Source organism: Trichomonas vaginalis, chromosome III (assembly GCF_026262505.1).
Source record: "Trichomonas vaginalis G3 chromosome III, whole genome shotgun sequence".
NCBI classification, from domain to species: domain Eukaryota; phylum Parabasalia; order Trichomonadida; family Trichomonadidae; genus Trichomonas; species Trichomonas vaginalis.
In genome coordinates, this window is record NC_067205.1 from 10,573,587 (window position 1) to 10,589,492 (window position 15,906).

The 15,906-nt window shown below is 31.9% G+C and overlaps 7 protein-coding genes across 7 annotated transcripts, besides 1 other annotated feature; 5 read left to right on the top strand and 2 right to left on the bottom strand.

The window, feature by feature from the left end:
• Positions 1-1,251: 1,251 nt before the first annotated feature.
• On the top strand, positions 1,252-2,597 carry TVAGG3_0677650 (N-myristl transf family; the record flags this gene model as incomplete). The annotated part of the gene is made up of 1 exon (XM_001581114.2): positions 1,265-2,479. The coding sequence occupies one exon, from the start codon at positions 1,265-1,267 to the stop codon at positions 2,477-2,479; it is 1,215 nt and encodes a 404-aa protein (XP_001581164.1).
• Positions 2,598-2,872: 275 nt separating this feature from the next.
• Positions 2,873-4,827, bottom strand: TVAGG3_0677660 (family protein-related family; the record flags this gene model as incomplete). The annotated part of the gene is made up of 1 exon (XM_001581115.2): positions 3,858-4,817. The coding sequence occupies one exon, from the start codon at positions 4,815-4,817 to the stop codon at positions 3,858-3,860; it is 960 nt and encodes a 319-aa protein (XP_001581165.1).
• Positions 4,828-5,879: 1,052 nt separating this feature from the next.
• Positions 5,880-7,015, top strand: TVAGG3_0677670 (factor VIII-associated gene 1 family protein; the record flags this gene model as incomplete). Its single annotated transcript, XM_001581116.1, has 1 exon — positions 5,892-6,794. The coding sequence occupies one exon, from the start codon at positions 5,892-5,894 to the stop codon at positions 6,792-6,794; it is 903 nt and encodes a 300-aa protein (XP_001581166.1).
• Positions 7,016-7,378: 363 nt separating this feature from the next.
• Positions 7,379-7,610: a mobile genetic element.
• Positions 7,611-10,090: 2,480 nt separating this feature from the next.
• TVAGG3_0677690 (uncharacterized protein) lies at positions 10,091-10,995 on the top strand (the record flags this gene model as incomplete). The annotated part of the gene is made up of 1 exon (XM_001581118.1): positions 10,140-10,718. One exon carries the CDS (start codon positions 10,140-10,142, stop codon positions 10,716-10,718), a length of 579 nt encoding a protein of 192 aa, XP_001581168.1.
• Positions 10,996-11,026: 31 nt separating this feature from the next.
• On the bottom strand, positions 11,027-11,370 carry TVAGG3_0677700 (uncharacterized protein; the record flags this gene model as incomplete). The annotated part of the gene is made up of 1 exon (XM_001581119.1): positions 11,092-11,346. One exon carries the CDS (start codon positions 11,344-11,346, stop codon positions 11,092-11,094), a length of 255 nt encoding a protein of 84 aa, XP_001581169.1.
• Positions 11,371-11,499: 129 nt separating this feature from the next.
• On the top strand, positions 11,500-12,892 carry TVAGG3_0677710 (uncharacterized protein; the record flags this gene model as incomplete). Its single annotated transcript, XM_001581120.1, has 1 exon — positions 11,978-12,562. The coding sequence occupies one exon, from the start codon at positions 11,978-11,980 to the stop codon at positions 12,560-12,562; it is 585 nt and encodes a 194-aa protein (XP_001581170.1).
• Positions 12,893-13,075: 183 nt separating this feature from the next.
• TVAGG3_0677720 (WD40 repeat-containing protein) lies at positions 13,076-15,568 on the top strand (the record flags this gene model as incomplete). Its single annotated transcript, XM_001581121.1, has 1 exon — positions 13,291-15,447. The coding sequence occupies one exon, from the start codon at positions 13,291-13,293 to the stop codon at positions 15,445-15,447; it is 2,157 nt and encodes a 718-aa protein (XP_001581171.1).
• Between the last annotated feature and the right edge of the window lie 338 nt (positions 15,569-15,906).

Consider the following 15,906-nt stretch of genomic DNA (forward strand, 5'->3'; position numbering starts at 1 on the left):
TATGCACTGGAGACAAGAGCTTGGCCTGATTTTTCCTTAATTTTTTCATCAAAAGATATCAAAGTGAAATTAAGAGCTTTTTTTACTTCTTACTAAGAGTTTCGTTTTGCTAAAATTGTCACTTTTATAGCATATTTGTTTTTGGATGTTTTGCGAAACCAAAAAAAAACTATGATATACGATGTGTGTGTAAAGAAAATACTTTATTTACTAGTTAAAAAATCATTTGGTATTGATCAAGTTATTTTTTCTGGATAAAATATTATATGGATAATTGGATAGAAAATACAATTATATAATCTTGTACCTGGTTTAATTAAGCTAATTGTCATCAGAAACTTGTAATTTTTATGAATTTCAGATTTTCTTTTCATTACTGCTTTTCTTAATAGGTCAAGTTCTTATTTACGTTATAAAGTATGATATTTACAAATATCAAGTTATCGTGTTTTTTGAGAAATTATGAGAAACAAACAAAAATGAAAAAGATAGGAATAGCAATGAATAGTGATGTGGGTATAGAAAATGTAAGAGATATGAATGCAAAGCAATCAGTATTTAGGACATTGACCATAGATTTCGAAAAAAAAATGCTGCATATTGAGCGAAAACTATGATTATATTATAAGGCTGTCATTTAAAGCATAATGAAACTATTCCCTTTTCATTTTAATCGAATAAGATAGTAAAGATTTTTGAATTAGCTAGAAACTGATGAGATGTTTTCACAAATCAGATTTTTAATCTCTATAATGCATAATTCACTCAATATCTCAATTTTGATATTGCGAGATATTTTTGCTATCGGGTTCGCAATTTTGACACAATAGCAAGAGGGTTCTATAAGCATTATTATCAACGTAGAATCTGAATATCATATCAGAAAATGTCACAAATCTGACATTTACCCGACCAAATAGCAAAAATAATTGAATACTTTTCGCAAAAACTTTAAAAATCGATAAAAATATGAAATATAGATATTAAAGAGACTTCTTATATAATATTCATAAAGATTTTCCAAAAAGATGATACCGCAAAATTAAAAAAGTGACGTCTTGAGTGGAGTCAGAGGTCGAAATTGCTAGCTAAATGTTTTTTTAGCGAAATTGCGTATTGTACGTTTTTTTCGCAAAACGAAACCCTTATTCTTACTCTTGCAGGGAATTTATTTAGCATGATAGTGCTAATATTTATTATATACGAATGATCGTAATTGAAAAGAAATTCAGTGTTTGTATGACGATAGAAGTGACCATATAAAATGACTGATTTGGATATGGAGAAGCAGCACAAATTCTGGAACACCCAACCGGTTGTCCAGGAGAAAGAGAAGCCAAAAGATGCTGGTGTCATTGATACATGCAATGATGTCTCAAAAGTTCCAAAAGATCCACTTCCACTTCCAAAAGGCTTCTCCTGGGTCTTAGTAGATACTAAAAACCCAGAGCAGCGTGCTGAACTCTATGATTTCTTATGCAAGCACTACGTTATTCATCCAAACAACACCTTCCAATTCGCATATTCCGAGGAATTCTTAGATTGGGCTCTTCATCCACCAGGTTGGCTCCCAGATTGGCACATTGGTGTTCGCCATGCATCTGGAAAATTAGTCGGATTCATCTCTGCCACACCAATTACAGTTCGTATTCAAAAGAAAGTTATCGATGATGATGGCAGCCATCATTTCGAGATCGACACACGTAACATCGTTGCTGTCGACTTCCTTTCCGTCCACAACGAGCTTCGTGGCAAGAGCCTTGCTCCAGTTTTGATCCAAGAAGTCACTCGTCGTGTTCATCTTCAAGGCATCTTCGAAGCCATTTTCACAGCCGGCAAGAACCTTACACTACCATTCACAACAGCTCAATACCACCACCGCTTCTTAAATTACGAGAAATTAGTTGAAATCAAGTTCACAGCTCGCCATCCAGGCCAAGACATCAAGAAAGCTGGTCGCCAGTACAACCTTTCCCCAATTACATTCGCAGGTGGCGAATTCAGAGAGATGAGACCAGAAGATGTTCCACAAGTCACAGAAAAGCTCAACAAGTACCTCGAACAGTACAAGATCGCTCAAGTCTTCTCACAGGAAGAGGTCGCCCACAACTTCTTACCAAGAAAGAACATCGTTGGTTCATATGTTCTCGTAGAAAATGATCAGATCACAAACTTCTTCTCATTCTACATTGTTCCATCAACCGTCAAAGATTGCGTTAAATACAATAGCTACACAGCAGCTTACGTCTACTACTACTTCTGCACAAAGTCTCAATTCACAGATATCGCCAAGGCTGCAATGTACAAGGCCAAGGAGGACTACCAGGCTGATGTATTCAACTGCCTCGATATCCTCGAGAACAAGGACTTGCTCAACGTTTGCAAGTTCGTTCCAGGAGATGGAAAGCTTAACTACTACCTCTTCAACTACAGAGTACCAGCTATCGAGAAGGAAAGTTGTGGTGTCGTTCTTCTCTAATTAAAAGGAGCTATTTTAACAAAGTTGTTATTTTTTAATTTGATCAAAAATAAAGTCTAATCTAATATAATTTTGATTAATTTGCTGAATTTAATATATTTATCAATTCATCGACAACATTATTAAAATTACAATATATAAAATTCTCAAAAACCTAAAGTTGAAAAGTCCTAATTAATATATGTTGGGTCTTATCATTACCTAAGAACTTTTACCGGTCTAGATCTTCATTTGATAATAGAGTATTTGTATCAATCATACTCTTTATACAATTAAGCGAAACAATTAGTAAATCGGTTTGGAATTTTCATATACATGAAAAATGGAGAAGCCCAAACCTATTTGCAATGGAAATATTGTAAAATTCAAAATCAGATTTAAAAAAAATAATACGTTTATTAATAAATTAATGATTTATGATCATAATTCTCTTCATCATGAATATTCCACTTATTGATTCTTTTGAACTCAAGAATCTCACAATGGAATTTTGTAGCAAAATGAATGGGAATTTACAAAATCCATTTTCTCAATCAAAGAATTTCTAAATCTAATATCAAAATATCTATAATGTTTGTCTATATATGTTTAAGAACATTATCTTCAGGCAAAACTAGTCTCCCTTCAATTTAACCATCATTCAGAGGTAGATTTTCCTAATTAGATAAATATTGGGCTGTTTTGCAATCTTTGAAACCAAGTATAAAGAAACTGAGCATAATCTCAAATATAAATGCATGAAATGATTTGGAACGGAAAAATTATGTTTTCTTTTAAATTCTTTTTATCAGAGTATTGTGCAGACAAAATTATGACTCTACAAATATTTTATTCATTTGTTTGTCTCATCTGAAAGAAGATGTTTATCAATTACTTAATATGTTGCAATATAAATGGATGTTTCTCCATTTTTCGTTTATCATTGATAACTGTAACAAATTACTGAGTTATATACTTTAAAATTTGAAGCAATCAACTGTGGAATCATCATTATTTAAGAGGTGGATCTCTATTGTTAGAAATTTGTTATCTGAGTTATTTATGTGAGAATGCAGGTTTTATCTATATTTAATATTCGAACATAACGCTCAATACCTTCATGTATAAATGAAACCAAATGCAAAGTACAATTTACTTTAGAAACCACATTTAATGTTTATAATGTTTGGAGTTGAATTGAAATGTAATCTGACATCTAAATGTTACTTTGTTTGTCGTTGAATTGAATAATAATGAATGGAAACAACTTTGTATAAAAAATCTTTAATTTTAAGATATGAAAGTTAAGAAAAATCTCTGAAAGAAAAAAGAGAGTAAATATTACTTAAGAGATATCTAGCATTTAAAACTGAATGCTGAAGGATTTAAGAGGGTAAATTTAGAAGATACCACAAGCTCTGTTGTAGTACATTCTACGTGATTCAAGACCGTTGTAGCCACCGTTAACCTTGCGTGTGACTTGTTCAACGGAAGCTCCAGAATCGCATAATGCGTTCATGCCGTTGTTCATCCACCAGAAGCCGCCAGATGTCCATGGATAGTTGGCAGCGACGTAGTCGACACCTTCCATAACACGCTGATCGCCGATGTAGTTAGCGAATCTCTGGTAGTTGTTTCTTCCGGTCATTTGTAAGTAACCAGCGCCTTTGAACTTTGGTCCATCGCCTGGATATTTGTTGCCAAGATCTTCGCGGCCGTTGTAAGCTGTACCACTGGCAATTTCCTTTGTGTATGTGCCGCAAACAGATTCGTGAGAGCATTGGGAAATGAAGTGACGGATTCTTGGAGATGTAGTGATTCCGAATTTGCCAAGGCAACGGTTGAGATCGCCGAGGTTGTATCTAGACCAGCCCATTCTCTGCATCTGGGAGTCGGTAACGGTGCCGCTTCCGCCGCCACCACCACCGCCTCCGCCGAGGACGATGTAGTCACCGCAAACCCAACCCTGGCTAATCTTGTACCAATTTCCATTGCGAATACCGATGATGGTGACACCGGCTCCGTTTCCTAAGCCACCAACTCTGCCGTAGTTTGTGCCTGGGCCAGAGCGGATGTTAACACCAATATTTGAATTTACAGAACCTTGAACTGAAACATAATCAGAGTGAACGTATCCTGTACGTCCGTTGAAGCTAACTTGCCACCAGTCGCCACTGGATCCTGTAACTGGTGCAGATTTGCCTCTTAAAAGACCGCCGATTCTTCCATAATTTGTACCTGGGCCACTGCGGACGTTGACTCCATCTGCTGGAGTTGCTGTCGCAGAGCCGCCGTTGGATTCAGGTTGCATGTGGCGGTGCCTTCTGCATAAAGCAGCTGAAAGTAAGAAAGAATACATTAAGAAAATTTGGCAAATGATAGGCAAAAACGGTTTGAGATTTAGTTCGAAAATCATAATTTTGATAAAAATGAATTTTAGTTATAGTGATAAACAATATTACTGATTTACTGTGAAAAAAATTGAGATAACTCAAAAATGTTAGATTTAATCCTCTTGGATATATTTATCAAATTATTGTCAAAATGAAAAAAAATGATGATCTTCAATTGATATTTGAAATTCAATAAAAACGGTTAGAAAACTACAAACAATTATGATAATATATCAAACGTTAAGTAATGTTATAATATTCTATGATCAGATTTACTTTTCAACAGAATTTGATCTGCAATATCGTTTTCTAATTTATAGTCATCTACGTATATGCACGTAGTTTGCATATACGATAGATTTGAATTATTTACAATCGGATGGGACAATCAAATTTTTGAGAGGAATCTGAAAATAACTCACCCGAAATTGGTCCAATCATCTTTGTTAATGGATTATACCATTAATTACGTTGCTTATTTCACTTATATTTTATTGGATATTCTAGATTGTGGAGAAATTTGAATTTTCAAATTTGACAATTGTTGAATCGTTATCTCATATAGTTCAAACTATGGTATGAATTTATGAAATTTATTTGTCAAATTCCCGATTTTCTAAAAATATAGTTTATCGAAAATTCAAATTATATTTAAGATTATTGAATTTATCGTTTAAGAATCGATTTAAAAATTAAATTACATGCAAAATTTATCAGAATGCATTAATAATAAAAGATTTTTCCTTCAAATTATTTTCAAAATCCTGTGATGAATGGTATGCGTTTCAAATTCTGAACCCATAATTTAAAAACTGTATGTTATCTTGTATTTTGCCTGTTTCCGAGAAAATACGATCCTATATTTTAAATAAATTACTGCTCTAATGCATTAATTTATGCATAGCAATACATTCTACCGTTCAGCCCATAATGCCAACGTTTGAAACTAATGTTGAGGTTATAACTCTCATGAGTCTGATATGGAATGTTGAAGAAAGATTTTGGATATCGAAAAAGTGACATATTAGCGAAATTTGTAAATGTTTTATAAACAGTGGGATGAGCTCTCTGCTAAACTCAATAGTAGTTTTAATAGTAAAAAATCAATAATGGAACTAGCCCAGCAATTTTACGAACTTGGGAAAAGGCAAGATATCGAAAATCCTTTTGAGCAAGGGATGATTGCCTTAGCAACCTTTGGTGAAATGCAATGCTATGAAAAACTCCAAGATAAGCAAAATACTATTCAAACAGCAATCACAGCAGCAAGATTATTCATAAAATCTGCCACATTCAATTATGAAGTTTCTAGAACTATCAGAGATCTTTGGTCAGATCCACTTGCTGATGGTATTCATTGTTTTAGAGTAGCATATAAAACTTTAATCTTAGATGGCAAGCCAAATCTTGCAGTTGCCATTCTACTCGAACTTGCTAAGACAGAGTCATACTTTGAATATCATCATTATGCAGGAAATACATACGAAGAGGTAATACAATTATGTATTGACAAAAATCTCAGACCGCGAGCTATTGTTGACTCTACATTTTCTTGCGTTTTATCATACGTTAAAGCAGAGCGATACGATTTAGGTTTAATTGCCGTAACAAAAACAATCGAAAAATTAAAACAAACTTTTCAACAAATTATATCATCTTCGCCACTTATGAGGCAACAATTTGATTACCTACTCATATTGCGTGGGCAAATGCTTTTCTGCAACAATAAAAACGAAGAATGCCTACAATTCTTAGATGAAGAGAAATTTGATTCAAAAGTTCGAGAATTCTTTGCCAAATTCTTATCTCAAGCAAATCTTAAAAATGTTGAATCAATGGAGCAATTTATTGGCGAATCAAAGAATTTACATGTATTTAACGATGTTAACTTTGAAATTTTTAATATATATAAGGATAGAATTTCAAAGCCAGAGCGCCACTAAGATTTTCCACTTAATATTCAACATTTTTATTTTCATTGAAAATTTTTAATCGGATTTGTATTTTTGTTCTCCTATGTGGAGATTTGTTGTTATAAAATTTACTAGATTATTGGATATAATCTAATTTTGACTGTTTTCCGTACAATTTTTAATTGTTTTTATGCTTATAACAAAAACTTATTTGTGTTAAGTTATGTGTATTGGTCGCTGAATGCTGGTGCTGAGAGCTGGACCACTTCTTTTTTCCGACATGTTTCTTGCTCTATCACTTAAAGTACCAATACTGATAACTCAATAAGAAACAAATAAATACATTTTATCCTAAGTTCAAAATATTTTATTAAGAAATATTTTAAATTAATGTTTGTCCCATTTCAGATGTATTTCCTTCAAACTTTTTCGGTCTCCTCGAAATAACTATCAAAAGAATTATAATGATTATTACAAGAATTGCAAATAATGGGATTGTTATATACATAATTAAATGTTTCTCCTTTTCTAGCTTTTCATTCCTTTGTTTATCATCTTCTTGTTGTGGAGTTGGCGTATGATTGTGAGGTGCTTCTTTAGGTGTTTGCTCTGGTGTTGGAACTGGAGATGGTTCTGGAGTTGGCTTAGGTGAAGGAGTTGGTTTAGGTGTTGGCTCTGGTGTTGGAACTGGAGATGGTTCTGGAGTTGGCTTAGGTGAAGGAGTTGGTTCTGGGGTTGGCTCTGGTGTTGGAACTGGAGATGGTTCTGGGGTTGGTTTAGGAGTAGGAGTTGGTTTAGGTGTCGGCGGTATAGCTGTTGGTTGTGGAGTTGCCGGTGGCAAAGGTGGGCTGTATGGGAAATCCATTGTACAATTATCCATTGTTGTAACACCACCTTGGACTGGGAGAACAAACCTCAAGTTCTTTGGGAAATAAAATTCAGTTTCATCACTAGAATTTTCATCCAACCTGAAGTGGACATCACCTTCGATTCTAAAACTATCAGGAAAACCCCCTAATTTTTCTAATGTTGCCATCATGTTATAATCACTTGGAATATTTCCTGAAGGTTGTGGATTTTGTTCAGAATCAGAGGATTTTGGAATGGAATCTATTAATGTTTGAGAGGTTTGTTTGTTATATGTGTAAATTCTCTTTCTGTTTGAAACAGTTTCTATTCTATCATGAATGTCTTGAGTTTTTCTTAATGATTGATTATAGAAACGAACTTGTGATATATGTTCATCACCTTCATCATAAGAAGAAATTATTGATCTGAATGTGAAGAAAAAGTTTGAAAATACAAAGTGATTAATATTCATTACAAGACTTGGACCAACAGCTGTATATTGAAATATACACTCGTCAGAAGAGTTTTCGCATTGAATTTGACTAATTGGGCCTTGAAGTATTTTCTCTAGGACATCTTGATCAATCGGATATGGAACTTTTGCATTTTGTGCAAGTGGATTCCTTGTCGTTATTTCATCCACCCAGTCTATTCTTCCTGATTGATATTTAGCAAATTTGGTTTTAGCAATAAAGTTTTTGTTTGATGCCATAATTGTATTTCCTGCTAAACAAATGACTTCATTTGGAGGGATTTTTATGGTAGCCATATTCAAATCTGGCAAATTTCCACCAAATTTTAAATTACCTTTCTGTGATGAACACTGAGGAAAAGCATTTTCATACATTGCTGGAATAGTATTCTCTTGAATATATCTCTTTGATGTGATATTGTTTAAACGATTGATTATCAATGGTAGCATCAATAAAGAATGGAAAGAAGCTCTTAAGAATTTTTTGAATCAAACTTTACAAAGCGACGACATGGTATTTCGGTTTCAAAATGGGATATTTTAATTGCTGTGACAATGTATATTATATCAAATATATATATATATTTATAAAACGGCCAACAGTTTTCAATACATTCAATTTTTTGAATTTAAAATTACACCCAATCGTTGGATCTGATAAATTTGAACGGATAAGTATTTTAGTTGATTTTTACGTTCCGCGAATTCCCAGAACTGTAATAATACACTTTTAAAAAATGCCGGAGAATCAAATTATCTGACACATTCAATTTGGCATTTGACGGAATTTGTGAGAATCGGAGGTTTTTCACATTCGAAAATTTTACCATTATGTCAAAAATGACTCAAAGGGATTTTATTATTTTCATGTGCATTATAAAAACTGTCATTAAATCGACAAGTGAACCCGACAGCAATTTTTAAACCCGAAAAATTTGGAAACTTTATAAATTACAAATAAATCTGATATATGGCATGACTTCTCCAATGGCTGTAGTATTTGAACATAACATTAAAACATTTTTAATTATAAGCAAAATTATATGAGGAGTATTCCTACCCTGATTTTTAACATTCAAATCCTGTTTTCATTTATAATAGTTTCTAAAAGTCTTTACCTATCAAGCATGATCATTAAACCCACATATATATTATTTTTTATTAGTATAATATATATATGTGAGAATGTGCTTGAGTGAAAAGATATCTATGTGATGTCTAACATTCTTAGCTATGTCTTTCAAATATAATTTCTAAGATGAATAATTGGAGTGAACTGATAATTTTATGACATTTTCCAAATTTGACATTTTTTTTAAATTGTCGAGATCAAAGAAGCCACTGTTGAAGATACTGAAACAATCTTATCACTTGCAAAAGAACTTGCTGAATATGAAAAGCTTCTTGATCAAGTAACAGCAACTGTTGAAGATTATAGGAGATCTCTTTTCGAAAAGAAGTATGCCAATGCATTACTCCTCAAGCATGAAGGTCAACCAATCGGATATGCACTTTACTTCTATTCATTTTCAACATTTTTGGGTAAAGGAGGAATATATCTTGAAGATCTCTATATTCGTCCAGCATTTCGCGGAAAAGGTTATGGTACGCAAGCTCTTAAGTACTTAGCTCAAAAATGTCTTGATGAAGGCTTAGGAAGACTTGAATGGGAATGCCTTGATTGGAATGAGCCAAGTCTTTGCTTCTATAAGAATATTGGCGCAAAAGCTCTTAAAGAGTGGGTTCGCCATTGTGTTACAGATGAAGATTTGGTAAATTTAGCAAAAAAGTAAGTTAATTATATCAATATTGTTCAGTAATACGGTATCACAGATAAACTATTATATATATTAAACTATATTCTTGTTGAAAACTCTTTCCTATTTATAAGATTAATTATTGATACCTAATCTGTGGTACCAACTTCTAATTTTTAACTTAAATTTGTATTGTATTTTTGTACTTGTTATGGTTAAGTCTTTCATATGTTTTAAAAAGATTATTGTAAGATAATGATTATTAACGAGAATGTTATTGCAAACAAAAGAAAAGTAATGGCATCCCATATATTTAGTGATGAAAGTCCACCACCTCAAAGGCAAACTCGTGCTCAAGATATCCCTCCAAATATAAAAAAGCCTCCACCAATAATTGATCAAGCCGAATATGAGCAAGTGCGCAAGTCATATGATCCCAAACAAGTTAATCCTGATTTTTCACGATTTAACTCTCTTGTTCCTCCAAAAACACAAATTCCAAAAATCGATGTTCTTCCACCAAGGCTTCCTATGCAAACATTACAACAATTTCCTGATTTGAAACTTGAAAATGTTCATCAAATTCAATCTTTTGATTTAGGTGTAATACAATTCCCAGTTGATAAGAGCTTTACACCAATAAAGATGCCTCTTCATTCATTAAATAGTTTAAAGCAAATAAGAGAAGATATAAGTATCGGAAATGTTGAATTTTTATATAAATTAAAAAATGAGACTGACGCAATTCCAAGTCAATCATCAGAGGCAAACACACCACAACAAACTCCTGATAGAAATACAGATAACAAGCAATTTCAAAAGATGGATACTTATTCCGAATTTATTGATCTTAATTCATCACTTTTCCCACCATGATATATTAGTCTCTAGAAAATTGGTATTTTTTTCTACAGAGAAGTTTGATTTTTTGATAAATAATCAAAATTTTATCGAAAAATTGCCTCGCACAAATGAAATCATATTAGATGTTAAAAACTTGTACTATGTAATTCAAAATGCTCGGTATGTGTTTGATTCTCTAATTTCATATCCGAATTCACAAAATTGATAACTTATCTGGATCATTTTGTCACAACACTTGAAAAACTGTGTTTTCGAGTGCGTAATTTATAGTAAAATTCGTAAAAAATCAAATTATATTTTTAACAAAAATCGAAATACAGGAAATAATGTAATTTTTGATAAAACAAAAACTTTACTAAGCCAAATAATTTTGGTTGCCCGAAGGCTAAAGGTCTTGTGGCCTCTTTTGTGTTGTCTCCCACGGATTTCCTTGTACGTTAATAACAGAAGCTACGCCGTGTTTGAAAGTGCATTTATATACTGTTAAGCCGGAAACATCCTTGAAAACTGGAAATGTAAGGTAAGAAAAATAAGATTTGGTAAGAGCAGGTAAGTATCTATTGCCAATGAAGGCAATGTGCTTAAAGGCCTGATCAGACCTAAGTTTAGTAACTAAAATGTTCAAGAAGACGTGCGACATCTAATCTTGAACGCTTTAGAATTTATGGCAAAACGGTTTTTGTAAACTCTCATAATTATTATTTCAACTCTCGTCATTTTTTGTGAATTCGGCATTTCTCCATTTGGTCTTCCATGATAGTGCTGCAAGCCAGAAGAACTATAATTATGTGGTCTATCTGCTAGGATATACTAGCTAGACTGTGTAAGTGTTGTGAATCTTGAAATATTTATGAATTAAAAACTCTACAAAATTATCCGCCAATGATTTCTGAATTCCAATATTGGCTTCCGGCAAGAATATAATCACGTTATTGAAACGCGTCTCAACCTGCCAGACCATTTTCTCAACGAATAAAAAAACATTTTTGTTTTCTGCAATGATGTTATACACATACATGGTATTATTTATGAATTGAGAGTGTGTCAACTGGGTGTAAGTGCACCCGTAAGATCCTTTCAAGGGTTACTTCATAAATACAGACCATTTGGAAGAGAATGATCTTTTGGATAAAAGTTTGCAAATTTGTTCGTCAAACCCGCATACTATACTATTTTTGCCGTTTGCTAAACTCAATGTTCATACTATTTGCAATGCATATATTTGAACAAAAAAAATTGTTATCAAGAAATGAAGGGGGAGTACTTAAAAAATGAATGAATCTCATGGTTTAGGCTTCTCAAACAAGAGGATTGGTAGACACAAATCGTACGCGTTTGATCTAAATTTTAAGCCAGAAGAAGTATCTACCAATTGCACCGATGATGCAAATTCAATTTTAACAAAAATTCAGAATTTAGAAAATAGATTAAACTCTTGTGATTTAATTTATAAACTAAGCTCACAAACTCAGCTCGTACGGAGCAAAGAAAGAAAAGAAAAAATACAATCATTGAAAAAAGCTTTAAATAGCTATAAGCATTCAATTGATGAAGCAGAAAAGCAAGAACTACAATTGCCAAATAACATCAACAAAACGATTCGTAACGAGATTGATACTTTTATTTCAACAGAAGCACCAACTGAGTTAAAAGATCTATATGCAGAAGTACATGAATTATCTCATAATATACAGGAGTTAATGAAAAAGGTCACGTTAAAAAATAAAAAAGAAATAGAAAATTTAATTCCAAAATTAAGCTTAATAGATTTAAATGAAGAAGAGAGTCAACTATTGAATACCATAATACAAAATCAAAAAGAACTTGAAAGTCTTACCAAAAATGGAAGCAAATAATGCTATTTTCTTGGGAATTTCATAATTTAAATATGGGATTTTCAATCTCAAGTGTGGCACTCGAACTAATCTTGCTACGTGTTATGATGGTCATTTTCTATTTATGGTTTTAAAGTTTGATATCATGATCAAATACTAATAGAAGTACTGCACAATAGTAACCAGTTGTTTGTAATGTTTACATGAATTTTGATATAAAATTTTTGTTATCTATATAAATTCTTGTGTATATAATCAACTATGAGATAAATTTTTAAGTTATATTATGAATGGAAAGTTTGCCCAATGATAATAAAGTACAATATCAAATACTTGTTTATTCAACATTTTATTAGATACATAGCAATCATTCTTATTCCACTCTTGGAACTTAGTTTTGATTTTTTCAAATTGAAAAAAGTGACATATCAAAAGTATAAATTGAATAAAATTTAAAATAATATTTGTTAAAAGCTGAATGAATCTTTTAAGTAATTTTTGGAAAATTTAGAAAAGTGACAATGAATGAAAAAACGGTCACTCCGTTGACGAAACCCAATATTGGAAAGAATTCGCAACGAAGTGGTATCAAAAAATTGCATTCAGCATCATCACTTAATACAATTTCATCTAATTCTTCAAGTTTGCCGAAGTTAAAAGAGCAATTTAATACGTTTTGCAATACAATTCATCAATTCACTGTTCTTGAAGGTTCAGAGTTCTCAGGAACATCCATTTTTAATACAAAAATGCCAAAACTTAAGTCAGATTTTAATAATTTTTATTCTGCTGCATTAAAAACAGCTTCATTAATGCCTTCTCTCCAGAAATCTGGTTCTAATGAATTTGGATTTAAAGAATTGAAATCAGAAGCTTATGAATTCATAAATACATGGAAACTCTTTGAATTAGAAGTATCAAAGCTAAAAGAAAAGTCTAACAATTCCGCACAGATTACTATAGATGCAAATTTCAAATCTATTGCTTCTTGTTTAGAATATATTTTATTTTCTACTAATCAAGACGGTCCTAACGGGAGATCTGCATCTAGAACGTGTCAGTTACTATCTATTCAGTTTTCAGATATACAAAAGATCTATTATAAATTACAAGAATCTCAAAATTTTGAAGAATACAAAACATTAATTGAACCTATTGCATCTTTTTCCAGAGATTGTAATAATGCATTTCTACATGATTTTACAAACTTAACTATTCAACAAACAGAGTTAACTGCGATGAGATCTCGAATCTTCCAATCATCAAGCGAAATCATAAGAAGATTGCATGGTTATTCGAATAACTCTAAGAGTATATCAGAAATTTGTAATCAGCTTCAAAAAACAAGGAGATTAATCACAAATGTATTCAAATCTCTTAATATAAACGAAGTAGAGAAGAAACTAGACCAATATTTTGATAACTCTCTCACGATGGTTGAAATTATAGAAAGATCCATGGATTTAATTGACAATTTATTTTATTCAAGATCATCTATCTTAGATTATCTTAATTTTCTTAAGAATAAAGCAGTAGAAATGACTGAAACGAACTGTGAACTCAATAAACAGATAGAAATCGGTAAAAGTCAAAAAGATATAATGATTCAAGAGCAAAATCGATTAAAACAGCTTATTCCTGAAAATAGTCATCAAGGTCTTGTTCATGACTTAATTGAATTCATCAAAGAGGTGAAAGATATTGGAGAAGAAGAGGAAGAAGATTTGAATGACGATGATACAATTTTTGAAACGATTAAAGGCATAGTTGTTGAACTCAAAGACGACATAGAAGATGCTAAAGCTATTCTTGATGGTTATCTCGATCAAACTCTTCACGAAATGTGTGAACAGAAAATGAAAGAAATTGAAGACCTCAAAAACAGTAACGCAACATCTTTACAACCAATCATTGAGTATTTATGTTGTGTTGTGAAGCCAGAGCAATCACCTGTTGATGCAATTATTGAAAGTATTAAATCAAGAATTCAAACTTACGAATGGCAACTGAACCAAAGCCAAAAACGTGGTGAAACTAACTACGGAAAATTCCTAGATCGTCTTTTGGAAATGCTGCCCCTTGACGGAACTGTTTCTGAAAATAAAAAAGATGTTGTTTTGTCAAGAATCGAAACATTGATAAACGAAAACAAGAAATATAAAGATCTAGAGATGAGTTTATCTATCGGACTTCAAAACCAAGGAGAAAATGAAAATCATGTCCAAAATAACATTCATGACAGCGATATTCAAGTTCCAAAGCTAAGAGAGATCGCTAATTTACTTGGATCAGCTTCAAATTTCAACGAAATCGATGATTTGCTGAATTATATTATTCAACAAATTAAAGAGTTGAAAGACAAGTATAAAACAAGTTTCGATGAAGTTGTACAAGTTAAGAATTACTTAAATTCCGTTTTGGAACGAAATTCCATCAATTTACCAAATCATTCAATAACTGCTCTTTTTGAAGCGGAATGTTATGTTAATAACTCAATAACATTCAATAATATACGAGAAATATTTGCTACAAACAGTCAAGTTGACTTATCTTTGATAGATAAAAACGCATCAACTTTTTTGACGAAAGTTGAGAAGAAATTAATGAAAAGTGCAGCTTCTATAACCTTGATGAAGAGTTTTGCTCCTATTTTGAGTAATTTATTTGCACATTTCTCAGAAGGAAACAGATTAAAACAAAACGAAGCTTATCAGATAATAAATGACTCTGTAATTCAGTTAAAAGCTGTTCAATCGAGGTCTGATATCAATAACAGCTCAGGAAAATCAGTTTTGATGGTTCTTGATAGATTAAATCAATTGATCTTCTCTTTAATGACCTTAGTGTCTTCATCACAAGTTGAAGATTCTAAATTTCAACAATTTGTTACAAATATGCAACATTAAAATTTAATTTAATACTTTTGCTTTTGGCAAAGTTAACTTTTGTTTATTTTATATTTATATTTGGAATTAAAAAAATATATTTATGTGTGTTATTGTTCATTTATTATCTTTCAGCATTAATGGTGTAATCGATTTTTAAAAGATCTATTTGGTAGAACTCCTTTTCGTTATGCAACACAAAATAAACAAAAAGAAAAATGATTTAGATTCTTTTTCGATAATATAAGAACTGCTTAAAAATGTATTTAACTTTAATGTTACCCATCCAGAATGGTATCAGTTTGGACTTTCTGATTCCCTGTTTTTATATGATTTTGTCAACGCCTAAATTCTTAATATTACATTTTATTTTTGTTCGACTGTTAACCACCTATGCATGTGAAAGAAGATGTTCAACTATTTCTTTAAAGTTTCTATTTGTTGCCATATGAAGAAGTGTTACTCCTCCATTATTTTTTA